General features: G+C 33.2%; 1 protein-coding gene across 1 annotated transcript in view; it reads right to left on the bottom strand.

Annotated features, from left to right (window-relative positions):
* The window catches only part of LOC133180242 (uncharacterized), a 31057-nt gene extending 17793 nt beyond the window's left edge, over nucleotides 1-13264 (bottom strand). The window contains exons 1-3 of the mRNA XM_061314785.1: nucleotides 13139-13264; nucleotides 4061-4387; nucleotides 3616-3795 (exon numbers count right to left, since the gene is read on the bottom strand). Coding sequence (XP_061170769.1) covers nucleotides 3616-3795; nucleotides 4061-4387; nucleotides 13139-13190 — 559 coding nt within the window. The 5' untranslated portion in view covers nucleotides 13191-13264. The remainder of the gene's footprint in view (nucleotides 1-3615; nucleotides 3796-4060; nucleotides 4388-13138) is intronic.
* Nucleotides 13265-22139: the final 8875 nt, after the last annotated feature.

The following is a 22139-nucleotide window of genomic DNA, read 5'->3' as shown; positions in this document are numbered from 1 at the left end:
ATCATGTATAATAATTATTGTTTTTGTTTTCCATTTGCACCTTTTAGCTCACCTGAGCTGTTAGCTTGAGTGGTCACATTTGTTCAGTGTTCGTCTGTCTGTCCAATTGTAAACTTTTTGACTTCCTCTCCAGAACCACTAGGCCAATTTCAACCAAAAGTGTCACATAGCATCCCTGGGTAAAGGAAATCCAAGTTTATTCATAGAAAGGCCACACAATCTTTCAAGAAGGAGAAAACCTAGTGAAAATTTATTGGCATGTTTAAAAAAACAGAACCACTTGGCCAGATGAGTTGAAACTTCTGTGAAACTTTCATTACATAGTGTAGATCCAGTTCTGTTCAAATCTTGACCTTTGTGGGATAGGATGGGTCCAAAAAGGACAATCAAAGTCTTACATAGGGATATATAAGAAAAAATCTTCTTCTCTAAAACAGCAAGGCCTTAATCAGTCATATTGATATGGAAGCATCCTCAGGTATGTAGATTTAAATTTGTTCAAATCAGGTTTCTTATAATAAATTGTGTGAAGTGTCCTAATTCATGTCCTTATGAATTTTCAAAAGTTGAATTCATTTCTTAAATGAACTCATTGTATCCTAGTGTGCCAATAACAAGCAAAATTATAAATGGTGTCCAATATATTTCATGAGAAAATCAAAATTCCCAAGTCTTGTAAATACAAGCTGGGTTGAGTGGGACTGAAATATGGAAGCAAATTTTACATTATACAGATCAGCTACATAAGTCATATTGCTATCCAGCATTGCATTTGTTGTGAGTGGATTCAAGTATGCATAAGTCATGGCTCTTGATGCTAGGGTACAGCCCCAGTAAGAACATGAATGTTTCATGTGAATAGAGATTGGAATGTCTTTCAAAAAATAATAGCATTGCATATGTGGCTCAGGTGAGCAGTGTGGCCTATGGAACTCTTCTTATTAATTTTTTTCTTTTAATTCATAAATTGCTAATTTGAACCCAAGGTAATATTTTAATTTTACTCAGATTAAAGGAAAGAACTGTCCTTTGAGATTGTCAATTTTTCTCCATTTAAGGAAATGCAGTTTGGGCAACTTTGTATAATATTGTTTTTAATTTTTGAAGTTTTTACACAGCAGCCAGATTCTCATGAGAGACTGTGATTGCCAGGTAGTCAAGACACAGACATGACTAAGACAAGTGAGATGACAGAACCAGCATCATGGGTCTCACTGATTAAGTTCCAAAAAATACAGTTTGAGATGATTTCTTTGAATGCTGTTACATGCATGGGCATTGTCCTATCAAGAAACAGATGAAAATTAAATGAATTGAAGCTTTCTTTGAATGAGGAATCAATAAAAAGAGGAGAAATATTGAATTTAAGACAAATCATGTAAAGGTTAAACCTAAAAAAAAGAAAACAATTCTCATAAATAAATTGATCATGCTTTTGTCTGAATTTTCATAAATAGTTCATTGGAGTATTACCAACATTTTTTGTTAATTTAAGGATTACAAAATGTCTGTTCATCTCTGTTGCTGTGGACCTCATTTGGTTGCTATACATAGATTGCATAACTGATGCAGAAAATTGAATATGTTTTTTTAATTTATACGTGAGATGAAGCTTAAGTATCTTGTTTTCTGTATATAAATACATATTTTCCTCCATTTTTTTTTCTCAGTCTTTTGAAAATACATTGGTAACTATGCAGTAAAACTGGTTGCTAAGGGCACATTACATAATTATTTCAACATTATATCACTTTATTTATTGATGTTGCAAGAGTATTTTAGCAAATATACATGAACATAGTATCAACGTGGTAGAAATTGAAGGTTTTTCCCTTAAAAATTGATGTGTGTTTTTAACCTTTATTTGGTGTAAGAACTTAAAATATAACCTTTTTTCCAGAAAAAATGATAAAAATGCCTATCAATTTTATATGTCATTCTTGTAGATCAGCCTGTGTTTTGAATGATTCAGTTTCAATTTAATGCTCAACTTGTTGCATATTATCTATATATATTTTTACACTAAACAGTAATTTTCAAATTTTTAAACTGTAAAACTGTACAAGTTTGTGTTGCCATGGCAACTGATGCCTAGGTATTAAGATTTTCATTGATATTTTTTGGTATACTGCATACCTTTAATAATATGTTCATACTTTGTTGAAGCTGATATCGGTATACTTTTTGGTAAAACATATTTAGAAAAGTGTTAAAATTGAAGCAGTTTTTTTTTTTATCTTACTATAATTTCCATGGTAACACAAAATAAGGGGAAAGAAAATAGTTCTGTTGGTCAATCATAATTATGATTGACAAAGATAATGAAGGTATCAGACCAAAATTGCATAAATATTGCATTTAGGGATGCACACTACTGAATATTTGTTTGAATTCTCATAACTACGGTAGTTCATTGGAGTGTCTCCAATAGTTTTTGATAATTCATAAATAACAAAATGTCTGTTCAGCTCTGTTGCTATGGACATCATTTGGTTGCTATGCACAGAATATGATTGATGCTGAAATTTAAGTATGTTTTATTATTCCTAAGTGAAATAAAGCTTGTTAATCTAATTTTTTATATTTAAATACATGTTCTCCTTTACTTTTTGACACATCTTGAAAATGCCTAGGTTGCTATGCAGTAAATTTGGTTGCTATGGGCACATTACAGGATTCCTAATATCACTATATTTATTGATAATGCAAGAGTATAATAGCAAATATACATTAACAATTATCAATTTGGAAGAAATTGAAAGTTTTCCTTAAAATTTGCTGTGTATTTTAAACATTTTTTTAAGAAGGAAAAAATAAAATTTAACCGTTTTTTTCCACAAAAACAATAAAAATGTTTCTCAATTTTATACGCAATTTTCGAAGATCAACCTGTATTGTGTAAGAATCAAATCCATTTTTATATTCAGCTTGTTGTAGATTTTATATATATATAAGTTTAAACTAGAGAGGTAGTTTTCAATTTTTCAAACTGTAAAACTGTACAATATTTGTGTTGCCATGGCAACAAATGCCAATGTATTCAGATTTGCGTTTAAACTTTTTTGTATACTATACATCTTTAATAATTAGTATAATCTAAGTCTGTTGTAGGTGATATCTGTATTCTTTTTGTAAAAATATTCTTTTAAAAAAATTAAAATTGAAGTTATTTTTCTTAACTTACGATGGTTTCCATGGCAACAGATAATTAGGGAAAAAAATAATAGTTTTTATGATCAAACATCATTTTCATATACGTAAAAGTTGTGTACTATGAACACTTTTTACAACCAATAAAAGAAAACAGGGTGTTAAAATTTTAAGTTTCCATCTGAAGCTTGATGATTCGTGACATTCTCTCTTAAATATGTTTAACATTGTAGGATTATTATATGAACGAATGTTATCTTGGTCTATATCAGATGTTGAAATATAAAAATTGAGTTTATGAAGAATTATATCGTCTGACACTAATAATATTTCAGGTAAAGCAGGTGCTTCCAATTGATGTAATGATTCATAGATAAGTAACATTTCATTACAATTTTAGCAAGATAAAAAAATGTTTTTTTTCTTTAGTTATACAAAAGGTTGAGTATTATGTAAACAGTGTACCGTGATTTTGGACAAAACATTGAGTTGTTGATGTGTTCACGTTCCACCTGCATGTTTCAATACGGTCATCACTAGATGTATCTATAATGCTTATCTCCTTTGACATGTTGAAGAAAATATGCTTGCACACAATAAAGACGTGTGTTTTATTGTACGTTGCTATCGCCGTAAAACCTGAAACTAAAGGTGAGGGCTAATGAAAACAGATATATATATATATATATATATATATATATATATATATATATATATATATATATATATATATATATATATATATATATATATATATATCTCGTCATGTACCGAAACCAAAATGCAGAGAGAAAGGTAAATAAATATCAAAATTCTTTATTTAAAATAAATCATCAAAGTAGTTGGTATCATACTTTTAATTCTTGATTATTACTGATTTTGTTTTCTAAAACAGAAAAAGTGTACTTACGACAAGGAAATAGAGTGATATTTTTGTTGTGATCAGTTCCATTAACACAGGTGGAATTAATCCACATTGACTTGCCAGCGTGCTTTGAATGGTTAAATGTGAAAGTAAATTCCAAAAATCCATATGTTTCATTATACAATCCCGATTCTGCACAACTAACGTTTCCATTTTGAGACTTTATACAGTGTGCAATGTAATTTGAGTCACCTTCAACCGTCACCGAGGTAGAGTTTAAATCACAGTCTAAGTAAACTTGTAATCTTTTAGTGTCATTGTGACAGAAACCATTTTCTATTTGATCTTCATTGATTACGTCCAATAGGATGCCTTTAAATATAAACACAAACTTTGTGAATTAGTTATTCTGAACGTGTACTTAAAAGAGTGGGCTTCATATTTTGGCGCACTCAACAATGCGCTTATTCATAAATACCGTTGATAAATCAGTATTATACGTTATACACTGTAAAGACATTGGTACACTTATTCAAGATTACACCAGCAACTCAATATCCAGAGAAAATTTTCGATGGGACGTTAAACAAACAAAGAAACAAACAATATTCAGTGATTGTGCTAAATTTTGAATACGTCAATTTATAAACACGTACAGTGTATGTCCAGAAAGTACTTTTATATTACAAATTTTAAAAGATTTATTTTTAATAGAAAGCATGTAAGGAAAGGTTAAACATTATCAGTGTAAGTGGAAAAGAGTGAGGGAACTATGGCAATGCTTTAAATTGAAGGACCATTATTTTCACAGTGAACTGTCTGCGGATTTTTCTGTTTACCCAATCTTGACAAGAAGCACAGGGCAGGTGTGACCGGTCGACAGGGGATGCATATTCTCCCATGGCACCTGATCCTACCTCTGCTTGTGTTAATGCTGCTCCTCATTTGTATGGTTTAAATGGACTTTTGAGCTTGATTACTGCTTGTTATCTTCATATTTCCTACACGAATGCATTTACTACATCTGCTGGAATTTTCTTATTAGCGATGTTAAACTTTCCATGTGCTTTATTTTTGGGAGCAGAAATCTCTGATCCGCAGTGGAACGTGATAATGAACTTGATATCTATCATTATCTATACAAAATATACTGAAATATAGGACAAATATTGTTATACTTAAATAAATGAGTATTAACTATTCTGCCAAATTAAGGTACGTAGGTAATTTCAGTCCCTAAATAGCAACTTGTGTATACATGTTATCGCAAAGACCACTTTGTTTTGAAAATACTGATAGATTGAAATATAGAGATAACGAATATCTATAACTTGCTTTTACGTGTTCTTTAGCTTTAAATATATAAAACTTACTTTCTTTAGTTCTGCAATTGAAACTCCAAATATCCACATAAATAAACGTATACATGCATTTAACATATATCATGTTCCCTTATAAAATATCGGTGGCATATTGCTTTTTTTTATATCCGACAATATTTCACCCTCTCTCTCTCTCGTGAATAAATTATAAAGCTACTCAAATTTCAATGGATTGGAATATGTTTTAATATTTGGGTTGACATTTTAAAAAAAAATATTGTACACATTTTTGGTGACGATGGCTACACTTCCGGTTTGGTTTTTTTTTTATATGATCAAAATTATACTTAATTTACAGTCTTTTGAGTAAATCATTATTTTATCTCTTCTATGCATTGTCTTTCTTGCTCCTCACCTACATGTATATTGCTTTGCACTATGACTTTTGTGAACTGCCATGGTTACCGACCTGGCGAACCTTGACCTTTGACCTACTTTAGAAAAAAGTGAATAGTGCCAATATACAGCATGTTTTTGACATTTCAGAGGTAAGCCTATGCTATTATTATATGTGCACTGATTGTCATAAAACATCATGAAAAATACCAGCATTACAATTCACTTAATTTTGACCTTTGACCTACTTTGCAAAAAAAAAATACCACGGACAGTTTAATTAAACTGAAGTCTTTTGATTTTTGAGAGGCGGGACGTTGACAATTAGCATTTATACATGTTTATGAGCTCATGAAACTGTACTTTGAAACTGCATGATATTAGTTACCTCACAAACTGATATTTAAATAATATGAAAGTACATCGGGATCGGTATCCCACAATGGATCGTGTAGACCAACAATTGGAGTTAAGACTTTGAAACACGTATTAATACATGTAAAATGATTATTCATAATAAATTCAATTTAATTATTCATTTTAGGGTTGGGAATAATATTTTCTTTGATTTTCAGATTCTATAGCAGTCTTATACTATGCGCGGGTGCTTGCAGAAGTAAATAAATAGCTAATCACGCTTAGATTTATTTACATCTGTAATGAAGCTACAAAGCAAGCGACACATGCGTTCCTTGGAACACTCTAGTTAGAATATACTTTGTTTTCATTATGTGTTTTTTTGGTCTCCTTTTCATCACATCTCAAATCACTTGTGTTTGAATGTCACATATTAAAAGGACATGCACATTCAATAATCACCTAGCTAGCTAACCATCACTTAGATATTTCAGATATATCCGAAGACATGATTTTTTTGCAAGCAAACAATTTATACCAATATGTTTTCATAACTGTGACAGTATTTTTATAAATAATGACTACTCCCTATCATTATTTAGCATCATACAATGACTGTTCCCTTGTCACATGTTCAATAAAGTGGAAGCCATGCCAAAGCCATGCTTGTTATTTCTTATTAATATATGAACTGATTTGTGATCGTGTACATCGTGAAACATGGTGTCAGAAGTATTTACTGAATCCTAATGGTGAGTAAAACGTCTTGATCGCCTGTCATTTATATAAATTGCTCCAAATATTGAAGAATCTACCCGATTTGTTTTGGACCGCATTTCCTCTGTTCGTAAAAAAACAATGTCCAAAGAGAATGAGCAAGTTGAAGCAGCTCCTGCTGCAGTACAATTTTTTTCCTATGAATATACCATTTCCTTAGCCCTTAAGTTTGAAAGTTTGAACAATGTCCAAAGAGAATGAGCAAGTTGAAGCAGCTCCTGCTGCAGTACAATTTTTTTCCTATGAATATACCATTTCCTTAGCCCTTACGTTTGAAAGGTGACCTCGCTACCAATTGAAACATTTCAAAAGAGTGTGGGAAAATTATGAGATCGCTATGGGGTTAAGGGAGAGAGATACCCAACTCAGATGTGCAACATTCCTCACTTGTTTAGGATCTAATGGTTTACATGTTGTAGATGGACTAAAATTTGATACAGATGACGTTGAGAAAGATATTGATAAGTTATTACGGCACTTGACACTTACTGCGTAGGTCAAACAAACGTCATATATGAACGTTACACATTTAACTGTATAAATCAGGGACAGTCTGAACATATAGATGCATATGTTGCAGAATTGCGTACACTAGCGAAAACATGCAACTTCGGGGACATGGAGGATGAGATGATAAGGGATCGAATTGTTATTGGAGTTCACGATAACCAGACCCGTAAAAAGTTGTTACAAGAGAAGAAACTAGACCTTCAGCGTTTCATAGATATATACCGGTCGAATGAGAAATCTGAATCTCAAATCAAATCGATGTTCACCATGTCAAGGTCTTAGAAAGTAAAAGAAGATAATTGTGGTAAAAATGAGAAACGTAGAGACAACCACACACAATCCATACCTACCGTTCAATTTTGTCGCTACTGTAGGAGAGCACATCCGCGCAGTCGAGAGAAATTCCCAGCGTTTGGACAGACTTGCAACTTATGTGGCGAGCAGAACCATTTTGAAAGGAAATGTCCTAGCAAAAAGCCTCCTAGAGCAAAACATCATGAAAAAAGTCGTGGTACATGGAACCGCAGAAAGTCTCAAGTTCATGAGATTGAGACTTGTGAAAGTGACTCATCAATGAACTCGTTCTTAGTATTGAACAAGTGCATTCACTATCATCAAAAAGTCATACGGCTGAATATCCATGACAAATATGTGGAGTTTCAGTTAGACAATGGGTCTACAGCTAATATCTTATCAGCTCATGGGTACGTGTGTCTCACAGGTGACAAAGAATTCCAGAATCTTAAGAAAACTGATGTTACCCTACAGATGTACAACAAATCGGAAACCAAGGCTTTGGGCACCATTAGAATGCCTGTTCGAAATCCGTGCAATGGAAAGAAGTATAATCTAGAATTCGTTATTGTGCAAGGCAAAGAGCTACATTGTATATTTGGTAAGCGAGCTATTGAAGGAATAGAACTTATTACTGTGCATATTGACAAATTACTCACAAAGACACAAGTTCAGAATGACGTCATTTCACAGATTGACATTAAAGAAGAAATAAATGAAAAGTATGTGTTCAAGGATCTAGGTAAACTGGATGGCAAGCTTCATCTGGAGGTCAAGGACAGTGTGCGACCTGTACAGTAACCGCGTAGGAAAATACCATTAGCCAGGGTTCTCCACATTTCAAAATTTAACCATGGAGGAAGCTGTGCAAAGGCGAAATGTGACCGAAAACACGAATGCGTGTTAGACTTCCTAACCTTCATTAATCAATGATTTATTTCACAAAACTTAAACCACTGCAACATAAAAAGTTGAAATAACCAATGATTTTTTTTAAGCTAATAAAAAATAGAAATAAAAAAAATATATATATATTTATCTTACTTTACAAATGTACCAAAATTGGCCCAAAACTGTAGAAACATTTTGAAGAAGTTAAAAAAACATATTTTGAGAGAGTAACCATGGCAACATTATTCAAAAACTGATATACAGAATTGATGTTGCCTGTTGTATGAAACGTTTTATTAAATATGACTAAAACTGATGAATGGGTAGTAATTTGAGAAAAAGTTAACAGACACACAAACGAACAGACGAACGAACACCGACATCCTATCAAAGCCTAGGCTTTTTTAACTGCATTGTTTATGAAAACTTACTGATGGCATACATGGTAAAAGTAACTTAATATAACCCGGGGCATAAATTTGACACAACTGTAATTTTGCTTTCTCTGTTCTGCTTTTTCCTAAATGTTCTTTTTTCTACATATTGCATTTTCGCCGAGTTTCCTTCTACACGTGCCCCAGTGCTAAAAATAGCGCCACGCTACCTTTTGTAAACACGGGAGGTAACTCTAAAACTAAGACGGCGATTGGCACTTGCGTACATTTTATAAAAAAAAGTTAATACTTAAAAACAAGGCATGAGGAATTGATTAAATACAAAGAACAGAAAATTTTGAAAGGGTGAACTTTGTCTTGGCAGAGAAACTTGAATCGGATGCTTGTCAATTATCATGCTGTTATTGCTCGTTATGTCATCTTTTGTAAATCCGTTATCTTATGGTGAACACGTTGGAATTCCCCGAAATTACATGTGTACAGGATAATTAACTCTCAAGATATTGATCATCAGCTGATTGACTCTCCATTGTCACGCTTCACAGCATTGTCGCCGATCAACGACCGTGTTTGTTTAGCACAGTCCGCTTTCTATCGAGGTATGCGAGGTGCATGGATGTCGTAGTATAAACACAATTAACTACGCAAGTCATTAAAAAGTAGGTGTCAATACTGAAATGTAATAAAAATTTAATCATGGCGGCCGCCGATTTTGACCATGGCGCAGCTCGTTTAACCATGGCGCACATAAATTTAACCATGGCGGGCCGCCATGGTAAAACCCCTTATGGAGAACCCTGCGTTAGCCTTGAAACCAAAAGTGAAAGAAGAGCTAAACCGACTGGAGAAGTTAGGTGTCATTAAACCGGTTAACACACCAACCGACTGGGTATCTGCCTCAGTGGTGGCTCCTAAACGCAATGGTGACATTCGCCTATGTATTGACCCGAAACCACTCAATGAGGCATTAATGCGGAACCATTACGCAACACCTAATATAGAGGATATTCTCCATTGTCGATGCAAAGGATGTTTTTTGGTACATTGAGCTTGACAGTGATAGCAACTATCTAACTACATTTGCTACGCCATGGGGCAATATCGCTGGTTGAGGATGCTATTAGGTATCTCTAGCTGTCGCACCTGAGGAGTTCCAAAGGAGAATGGATGACGCCTTAAGTGACAATCCAGGTATTAGACCTATACATGATGATGTGCTAATTTATTGATGTGGTGGGACAGATGAAGAAGCTGAAAGGGATCATGATGTGAAACTTCGAGCCCTAATGCAGAGATATATGGAGAGAAATATATAGATTAACCAAAGTAAGATGAAACGTAAGCTTAAGTCTGTCAATTATCTTGGATATGTGATCAGCAAGGATGGGTTGAGTGTTGACCCACAAAAACTCAAGGCGATACATGAAATGCCTACCCCAGAAGACAGGAGTTCAGAGATTATTGGGAATGACAAATTTTGTACAACGTTTTGCACCGCAGTTGTCTGAGATCACCAGTCCACTTCGAGATCTTCTGAGAGCAGAGACAAATTTTGTACAACGTTTTGCACCGCAGTTGTCTGAGATCACCAGTCCACTTCGAGATCTTCTGAGAGCAGAGACTCATTTTGCATGGAATCCGGATATCCACGGACAAGTATTTGACAAGGTCAAGGACACATTGTCTCGTGCAATTGTTCTCAAATACTTTGATACCAAGAAGAAACTGACTTTGCAATGTGATGTTCTACTGGACCAGGCGCATGCCTTATGCAAGATAATCATCATATCGCATATGCTTCACGTTCGCTGACAGCCACAGAACAGAACTATGCACAGATAGAGAAGGAGACTTTAGCCGCAGTGTTTGGTATGGAACATTTTTGAAATTTATACATATGGACAACATGTTACGATACAGTCGGATCAATAACCCCTATAAATCATTGTACCTAAAAATCTTCATAATGCACCCAAGCATTTGCAGAGAATGCTATTAAGATTGCAGAAATTTGAATACAGCATCGAGTACAAAAAGGGCACAGAGATGTATTTTGCCGACACTTTAAGTAGGGCCCATCTTATCACTGACTCTGATTCAGTTGAAGACAACATGCATGACATACACAGCATCAACCACCGTACCTACTTAGCAATATCTGATGAACGATACCCACAGATAAAGGAAGCTACAGAAAAGGATGATTCTCTACAGTTGCTGAAGAAGGTCATACTTGATGGATGGCCTGACTCTTCGAAAGAAGTCCACCCTGATATACAAGTGTATTTTCCGTTTAGAGAGGAGTTGTTCGTTCAAAACGGTGTCTCCTGCAAGACTGATCGAGTTGTCGTTCCTAGATCTATCACACATAGTATAGTAGAGCGTATATATAACTCTCATATTGGTATCCAAGGATATATCCGTCGTGCCCATGACTATGTCTACTGGCCAAATATGTCGAAGGACATTGAGTCGAACATTGGTCAATGTGCTGCATGTAATACTTACCAGGATGAACAACAGAAGAAGCCTATGATAAGCCATGGAATTCCTATTCGTCCTTGGCAAACAATAGAATGTGATCTGTTTGAATGTGAAAGCAAAGATTACCTCATGCTCGCAGACTATTATTCAGATTACGTTGAGGTGAAAAGACTTCATAGTAAAACAGGAAGTTCAATTATTCGCATGATGAAATCACAGTTCGCACGTCATGGAATCCCAGCGAGAGTAATATCGGACAACGGACCGCCATTTGGAAGCCGAGAGTAAAAGTTATAAATTCGAGCATGTTACATCTTCCCCTAGATATGCACAATCTAATGGCAAGGCCGAGAACTCTGTAAAGATTGCCAAACGGCTTATTCACAAGTGTGCAATGGACAGGAAAGATTCATTTTGGCGCTCCTAGATCTATGCAATACGCCTACACAAGGAATAGGCTACTCACCTGCACAACGGAAGACGCACAAAAACGATATTATCAGTAGCTGAAAATCTACTCAGACCACGTTATGCTGACTACACCAGGGAAAAGCTCTAAGAACGCAAGGAACGTCAGACATACTACTATAATCGAGGAGCTAAGGAGCTGAAACCCTTATCAGAAGGAGATACCGTTCGTATTAGACCTACATTGTACAGTAAATGAAAAGGAATGGAAAAAAAGCATTTGTTCAGAAACAGAGTGATATACGTTCTTATAAAGTGAGAACTGAGGATGGTCGCGTATACCGACGCAATCGACGTCATCTCCGAGTTAGTGGAGAACCATTCCGTCCTGATCATGAAAATTCAGAGTCTGAACCTTTGACTGAACAATCACAGTGCAGTGATGATCCCATTCTTACAATAGTCAGCAATGAACCAAAACCAGCTCCTCCAACATCAGAATTATGCAATACACAAGATTCTGTACCCGTTCAGCGTCCCAAGCAACAAGTTTCATCAAGTCCAATGAAAACACGTAGTGCTCATATAGTTGTGAAACCAATTCGTTACCGTGATGTGTAGGGCAAAGGTAGATAGTGAAAGAGGTAATAATAACTCCTCGTCTACCTATTTCTCAGTTAATATTAGACTTCATGTAAATAATTACTTGCCTGAGTTTAGACTTACTGTTTGTAGACTAGTTTGCAAAGGAAGACTGTGTTGAGGGCATTATAATCCCTAGTCTCCTAACATGGCAAATAGCCTTGTATTTGCTTATTTGCTAGTCAGTCTTGATTGTTATTAAATCTTATTTCTCATTCTATAATGTAATATTGCATGTTGAATGTACACACTGTTTTAATTTGTTTAATGGTAATTTGTTCATGGTTTTCTAACACTCAAATGAACAATCATTCAAGGACAGTAAAGTTTCAGTATTCGAAGAACTTTGTAAACTTAACATTTTAAAGAAAGTGGGATGTGACAGTATTCTATATATAATGACTACTCCCAGTCATTATAATGCATGATACAGTGACTGCTCCCTTGTCACATGTTCAATAAAGTGGAAGCCAGGCGAAAGCCTTACTTGTTATTCCTTATCAAAATATGAACTGATTTGTGATCGAGTACATCGTGAAACAATAACGTTAAATATTGAGATCTCCTTTTTGAAATTGCACAACAATAGTAATAGTAATAATAATAATAATAATAATAATAATAATATAATGATCATAAAACAGTACCTGGATTCATAAGTATAACGAAGAAAATAATGTTGATCCTCAAGACATTCATATCCTTAAGAATTCAACAAATGTACAAAGACAGAAAACTCTACAGCAAATTAACATTGCAGATATCTCAGAAGTATATCTGAAAATAGCACAAGGAAATCAATCAGCAACAAAACGTACTTGGACATAATCAAATCCTATTTCTTGTTACTTTAAGTGAAAGTTTTCACCAGATGTGATGCATTCCACAAATATGTGTAAATTTCTTATCTTATGGGCAGGAATGATCATGTTCAACTGAATTTAAATGTCTGGGTAATTTTACTACCTTGATATTTTTGTGACATGTTTAGATATACAAACGTCCACCTGAACAAACTTTTGTTAGCATAGGTATTTAAAAATTTGAGCAAATATCAAGTATTTATTCTGGCAAAAATTTAATGGTACCCATCGCTCTACTTCTGTTTTACTATTATTGACCATCACTTTTAAGAGACATATATTTTTTGGGGAATTTCATTTCCAAATAGGTACTTTTTTCCATCGAGTTGGATATATAGCGCATGAAATACTGTTCATTTTTCAACAGATATTTTAGACAGCTCAGAAAACAATTAACCTTAACAACTAAATTTACACCGAAAAATTAAATTCGTATCAAATGTATTGAAATGAAAAGATATTTTTCAAAGTCCTTTTGTACCACAGTTCCTTTTGAGGGCAATCTTTCCAATTACTAAGATTTCAAATATAGGACACCACAGAAATCATCATACTCATATTAGAAGATGAAACTGCATTTTTCAGGCAACTGAATGTTGACTGAGAGGTCTGGAAAGGTGGCTGAATGAAAGAGCTCTGGCATTCAGTCACCTTTCATTTACTTGAATGGCAGAGCTCTATCCTATAGAACTTAATTTTCTATTATCCATTAATAACGAGTGAAGTGGACAGATTTCATTGAGCAAACGTTACGAAAAGCATGATTCAGTCTGCAAAAATAACCACTCAATCTTTTAGCTAAACAGATTTTATTGATGATTATTATATTGATAAATGTGATTGAGTTTGTAATGAAAAGTGTTTTCTTTTAAATGTTCCTTTTTATACAAAAAAAATATGCATAAAAATCAGAGGCATGCTCTTCTTTAAATTGATGGAATTATCTGATTTAAATAAATATGACAGAATGCATACAGATCAAAGTCTTCTGGGGGGTGGGGGGGGGGGGGGTGTACAAATTTCCACTAATAAGGCATATTGTTTTTTTATATAATATTTAAAAAATAAGAACAAGATATTATTGAGTTTACTATTATTTACACTGGAGAATTTACTCTTCTATTAATTAATATAAATATTTTGAAAAAAAAATGAAAGAATTATTGTACATGCTTTATTTAAAAAAATTATTAGTAATGCCACGAACATGTGTACAAATGTGTTAACAATGACCTTTTTTCTTGATCATACCCCCTCAGTCCACTGTTTTCGATAGGGTGTCGCTTTCCGTGTATTGCAGAGTTCAATTTAGTTTACATCTCTTTGGAGTTTACCAGACTATGTATAGGGTATCCAAAGGTGCCCCAAACAAATAACAATTATTTCAAAGCTGAAGCGTCCCACCTGGCCTACTTTTCATACATTCTTTGTAGAAGAGTTACAACGAGGCAATGGATTCAAAGAAAAATATATATTAAAATATCTTAACAATACAAAAAAATAAAGTTTCATCTTTTCCTTAAAAGACTTTAACTTTATCTCCTTCCTTTAAAAGAAATTGTGTTCCTCTTTTTTTCATTCTTCGATGGCAGTTCTTAACGAGGCCCAATGTACTTGGTCTGCGCATACGTTTTCATGCAGCGTTGTTTCAGACGCGTCACAGTACCCTTGATTGCCGTCAGAATTGAATTCAATAACAGTTAAAATGACGTCAAATTGGGCTAAAATATTTCGCTATTATTGCATACCTCGTAGGTTTGGACATGTAGAAAGCTCTCTAATTAATGCTTGCATTTCTGTCAATTCTTGTGTATTAATAAATGAATATTTTAATTAATAAGCAACTTTGTAACATAATTTATTTCGCGATATTGTCAATTTCTCAGTAGAGATTTACCAGTTTTATTTTATTTTATTTTAATTTTTGAGTTTGAAAAAACCACTTCAACCGAAAGTAAACAATAAGTCTTGTAGTCTTAGAAACTATTTATTTACCAGTTTTGTTGATACCTTAAATATGCATGAAGTAGATTGACTTTTTTTTTAAAAAATGTACAAGCCTTTTAAATGCAACCTAGAAGAAAAATATTAGTTTCCTACATCGCAATACACTTTGTAATTCATCGCCTCATTACACCCCCTTTTCTTTTTCCAGTTAAAATGACGCTATGTGTTAAGAAGAATAAAGAATGAAGAGAAAATTCTTTCATAATATAAGAAGCACTTAATTTTGAGAAACATATACAGTGCAACAATCATTTGTTGATATTATGTTAACCTTAGATTTTTAAAGTCCTATTTTTGTGTTTTGATACGCCTCCTTTTCACTACAATAAAGGCTACCCCCAATTTTCTTCTCATTTTTTTTTTAATGAGGAATGGATTTTGCATAACATATGTGAAAAGCAAAAGATTTCACAATTTATTTTTTTTTATTTGTCAATTCCATTGATATTTACTAATAGGTAGCTTTAGCATGTAATTGTGTGTAAAACCACAAAAAAAGTCCACATTTTGAATTTGCCCCCATTCCACTACAATCACGGCAAGGTAACAATATTTCAATGTAATTCCTAGCATGCTACATACAAACATATATCTAAAATTGAGAAATATTTACCGGTCCGTTTTCGTAATTTTCAACTAGATTGGGCCTCGTTAAGTTTCTTAGCCTTACATTTTGCAATACAAGTCAATTTGTGTAATGAAAAAAAATGTTTGGGACTACAGATTTTGCAAAATGGTCAATGGCAAAATTGGGAAAAAAGATTAAATCAAGTAATGATTGCATTTCACCTACATTGCGAAAAAAGTGCTGAGTCTCATGACAATATATTACTTCAATTATTGACCTTTATTGAATGACTTACAAAACATCTCAAGAATTAATGCAAAAATAAAATGCAATATATAATTCTGAAATGCAATCAAAGTATGACATAATTTCAAACGTTAAACAAAAATCAATATGTCATCATATATGCTACAAAGGGCTTTAAAGTGAAAGACTTGTCATTTATTGACCTCGTAGACATGTTTCTTTCAAATGTTGTAAAAAATACAATTTTTCGATAGACTTATTAGAATGTGTCTTTTGGCAGTTATTGGTAAGCATGAGCCGCTCTAACTAAAACGCTAAAGTTTAATTAAACGCCTATGTTCTGAAATCATTTTCTTTCCAGAATGAAATAAGAAATATTGCATATTCAAAAGAGCCATAGCGCATTTGATAGGCATTATCGCCTACTCTACTAGTGATTTCTTAAATTCATTGTTTATCCAAAATTTTGTCATACAATATTAGTTTATACATACGTAAAACCAAACCACACAATAATGATATTTCAATATTGATAGTTCCTTCATATGATAAATATATAATTTATCCAGTTTGTATGGAGTGTATAGTCAATATTGAGGTATCCACCTAAAGATGACAAATTGTTGCTAAAGACCACCCTTAACCAGAAAATCAACTTTTGAATAATTTTATTTGGATATGACTGCACTTCATTGCATTTAGATAATTTTGGTTAAAGGTGGTCTTCATATTGAATATGATGAAAATATATATTCAAATTTTCTTCTCATATAATCGTAAGATTTAGCAATCTGTCTTAAATTTATCCATTAGACGTCATTGACTTCGTTGGCGCAGTGGTATGATTACTGGAATGTAAATATGGTGATTGCGAGTTCGAGCCCCACATTTTTCCATTTATGCTTTTTTAATTTTTTTTTCTTTGTATATCTTTTCTACGTTTTTCTTTATTATGTTTTATAATATGCATAATTTCAGGAAGTTATATTATACACATTACACTTTGAAAGTATCTCGGGAAAAGACAGTCCTAAAATATTTTATTAAAGTCATATATAGAGTATTTAACTAAAATTAGAAAGATCTTTCTATTTGTTTTATTACTTTATATAAAGATAGGACTTTCCTGTAAATTACACAATTAAAATCAATCACGTTTCACAGGTATTAGAAATTTAATACAATATCCGATTTATTTAACGACTCCGCATTTAATTAACAGACACAGTTTAAAATCAATTTAACTATGGAAACATTAGGTTATTCATGTTCAAAATCGTTGAAAATTTTTATTTGAACGTAAAAAACATATATCACGTTTATCTTTACTCAATCTCGTATTTTTATTTTTATTTTTATTTTTTTTTTTAGCTCAGATACGCCATATATAGCTTTAAAGTTTGTAAATTCATAGCTACTTGTTTTATTTTTATTGATTTTCTAAATCTTTTGTCTCAGAATTAGAGTATTGAACCAATTGAATGAATGTCATTTGACATACTTGCAACTATGAAAATATAATACTCGTCCTCAAACCATATTACATAGTTTGATCTTGAATAGAAAAGGTATATCTATAAATAGAAACAGGTGATTTCCTTTTAAATTCTTGAGTCGGCCATGTCGTCGGAGAGGCAGCTATGGCTCTTTTCCTGCATTTCCATCAGCAACTGAAAGGAAATTTTAATGATACTAACGAGGTATGTCTGTGTTCCAGGAGCACTTTCTGTTCCTGGAACATCGTTACAGCACTGCGTTTCAAAGTCCTTATGGGTGAACATGTAAATTGACTTGAGTTTCGTCAAACAAGTTGAGAAACAGTATAAATTATTTCTGACATTTTGAAAATCCAAACACAGGTTTGTATCGGCATCATTTTTCACTCTTAAGTTGTGTACGTCTTTTTGTTTGTTTGTATGTTGTTTAACGTCCCTCTCGAGAATTTTTCACTCATGTGGAGACGCCACCACTTGCCAGTGGAGAGCTGCAAATTTTGTCCTATACTCGGCACTTACGGCCATTGAGCAGTGAGGGATCTTTTTCGTGCCAGCACCTATTGCGACACGGGACCTCGGTTTATACGGTCTCATTCGAAGGACCGGTCTCCACGTCCCACAGTGGGATTCGAACCCGCGAGGTAAGGATCAACGCCTTACTCCGCGACTCTAGAGCAGACGCTCTAACCACTGCGCTACGCGGGCGACTGTATGTCTTTTGTATGTCTTTTGAAATTGCGGGTTTAAATACAAAGCAAAGAAAATATATGATACTATTTGCACATACATGTTTCTTGTATTTATATGTAAAGACCGAATGTAATTTCCTGAATATGACTGTGACTATGAGTTCTGTGCCTCCATCCCCCCATATCTTTGCATTCCTTTACAATTTTTTCACTGAAAAAATAATTTGGCTATCACATCGACCCTGATAAATAATTTATAAATTTCTTATATACAATCTGCCATCATATTTAATAATGCAACTTAAATAAACATCGTTAACAATTGTCTTAAATTTGTTTGTTTTCATCTCCTGTGATTAAAATGAATGTATTCCTTTCTGGGTGCTAATTACAGTCGAATCGAATATAAAATTCTATCCTTCTCTTAATCACAAAATATTTCAAGAAAGATGTGTTTGATAAAAAGGAAAATTGTACTTTCAAACAAGATTCATATTACTCCTGTATAATTATTTTCCACAGAAAACTACCCACTATCTGTTGATTAATATTACAAAACTTTGTATCATTTTTATGGCAATAAGTGTAACATATAATAAAGATACTACTACTATTATGATATCAGTAATATACAAAGTTTATTTCATCAAATTCATTCAAACTTAGACAATTAATTGCCAAAATTGAATAGCAGATTTATTTTTTTTAATTGAACACCCAATTCAATACAATAAAAAAACTATGGTTAACAATAGTTTACTATAGATCAAACTATAATTAACTATAGTTTACTATAGTATCAAAGTTCTTACCATAGTAAATCAAAGTTTTCACTATAGTAAATCAAAGTATTTATTTCAAATTCAAATGCGCATATTTATTTTTAAATTAAATGGAACTATTACTTGTATATTCATATATCATTTCAAAATTTTACATCACTGTTATCGAATTTAAGAGACTTTAAAAACAACGTATCAAAATTTTTACTATAGTTAAATCTTTACTATAGTTACTATGGTTAACTGTAGTAAATTTTTGTTAAGGATATATCTAGTTTAAAACAAATGAGCATCTTTTTTTTAATCTTTAATTTAATCCAGAAAACTAAAGTGTATAAAACAAGGTCATGTATTGCAAAATTGACTACGAAGGGTTGATCAAAAAGTTCGCGAACTAATTTAACTACTTCCTTGAAAAAAATACGCATGTGAGTTAAGGCTAGGTATAGGCGTTTCTATGCAAATGAGCTAATTAAAACGCATAAGAGGTATATTAATTATTCAGAGAAAGTTTTGATTTATTTTCTTATTCATACTAACTACCCACGACATGTTTTAGCCAGTACACATTATGACGTCACTGATCTTACTTACTGGAGGTGGTAAAACACATCAACAAAACAGCTTCGGCGCAAGGGATTACCCTATTTATTTTTACATAAAAATTGTATAATGCTAAGAAGAATATTCTATAGATTAATAAAACTGCTGCACAAATCCTAGGCATTTTTTCATTTGATCGGAATTTTAGGAAACTTATACTGGACTGTACATTTTTACCATTATTCAACTTAAAAACTTTACAAATAGAAATTATACAACTGAGCTGTTGATATTTGTGCAGCAATACCAGTACTCCTTGGAATATTTTGCTTCTAAATATAACTTGTTTCGGTAAAATAAAATAGAGCATGCCCTTGCGCCGAAGCATTTTTATTGATGTCCATTATAATCTTGTGTAGTAAAGAACAATGACGTCATAATATGACGTCATAATGTGTCCTGGCTATCTCATGTCATGGGTACCGAGTATCTATTAGACAACAAGTTTTAACTTTCCCTGTATAATAGAAATAGTCCTTAGGCATTTTAATTAGTTTATCTGCATAGAAATGCCTATACCTAGCCTTAACTCACCTGCGTAAAATGAGTGTTTCAGTGTTCATTATATTTTAAAGTAGGCATCTCCAATTTTAATGCACATCTACCATTGTTCTGGCCATGCGCGATTCACGTGATCCAGGCGGTCACGTAACATGCTCAGTAGCGGTCTGTTCACAGAAGCTAAGAGATTTTTTCCGAGTCTTATATTTCTTACCATGCAAGTTATTTTTTATAACAAGAACAGATTGTCTGTCAGAAATGGCCAAATTTCGGCAATAGGATGGGTTGATAAGGATATCCCTTCCCAGAATTATCCTGGTGACCATCACAAACCGAGTCATCTGTCTCGGGAGCGTCGTTTATCCAATGTGGAAAAAAAAATTCATATCACAGTTTAAAGTCTAAAATAAATGATATTTTTGGGATTCGATAAGTATATTATTGTTCAGATATTCAACAATTTTTCTAATTGTAATTTTGCGATCTTTCAAAACAAATTGCTCAACTAAGGACACACCCTTTTACCGGCTTGCTTTCGCTGGGCAACAGAACAAACATCATTTTTAACAATCTCCCTGCCTTCACTAAAACAATCAATCCAATCAATGATTAAACTTCTGGTAAGTCTTTTGTCTTCAACCCTGTACAAATTATCGAATTCTACTGCAAAGTAATTTCCGAGATATACGTTAAACTTTACAGCAGTTCGTTGCTCGAGTACGACTTCGTCAACCATTCTTTATCACAAGTCACCTACATATTGACGTCATTTTCACATTGTGACGTCACGAACACAGAACATTATAAGACATATGCTATTTATAGAACATGTGTATGACTACATATGTGCCAAATTGCATTCTTGAATTGTGGTTTTGTAAATATAGAGATAATTCGCGAACTTTTTGATCACCCCTCGATCGTATACTGGATTCCTAAACTTCAAATAAACCCTTACAAATACAGTGCCTATTGTAACAAATGCTCTACCAAGCCCCTATCTTTATTTCTCAAAAATATTAATAGCTGTAAAGGAGAAACTTCAGATGACTGTGCTAAAGTATATTCGAAATGTAAATCAGAAGTGGGTTCTCAAAAACATCAGAGATCTGTTACAAAATTTAAAATCAACATTTTTTTTCAACAGTCAAGAACATCAAAATGTGCGATTTTTGTATACTTCATACAAACAATTCCCACGTTGAATTAAAAACAAAGTTTTTATTACCCCCCCCCCCGCAAACGATTTTTCTTTGGGGGGGGGGGTATATTGGAATCAGCAGAGTTACTCTGTGTGGTTAAACCTGAGTATTTTCCAGCATACTGGGGTTACTTTTTTATTGTGGGGTTAACCCAACAATAACTTGGTTTATTCATGTTTGATATGACAGTACAAGGTTAAAAAACCCTGAAAATAAACTTTACCCCACAAAAATTTTCCGACATATTATGGGACTTGTCTATAGTAACTATGGACGTGCAGAACCCCATAGTGATATTCATCCCACTCTTTAGTAAAAATACGAACATAAAAACTGCAGTGCGAAAGAATGTATAGAAAGACCTTTTGACATACGCATCCTACTATGGATTTAACTACTGAAAGTAACCCCATACAATGTATCTCTCAACTGTACTGTCGTACGTCTGTCTGTAGACGTGATATTGTTCGGACCTTTTCTTGGAGATTATTTCATGGACTCAAATGTACTTTTTAAAACTCATAAAATCACTCAGTATTTAAAAAAGACTTTTGGTAGATAATCAATCAAAATCTAAGAGTCATACAGTAACCTTTTTAAAAAAATGCGTAAAGATTACACATTTTTTGTTTCTTTCTTTAAAACTTCGTAACAAATTAAAACAAATCTTTGTTTTCAATAGAATGAAATA

Source organism: Saccostrea echinata, unplaced genomic scaffold (genome assembly GCF_033153115.1).
Source record: "Saccostrea echinata isolate AGI-Se365-2 ecotype Australia unplaced genomic scaffold, CSIRO_AGI_Sech_v1 ptg000006l, whole genome shotgun sequence".
Classification (NCBI taxonomy): Eukaryota; Metazoa; Mollusca; class Bivalvia; order Ostreida; family Ostreidae; genus Saccostrea; species Saccostrea echinata.
The sequence above is the reverse complement of the archived record's forward strand: the minus strand, read 5'-3'. Positions and strand labels throughout refer to the sequence as shown.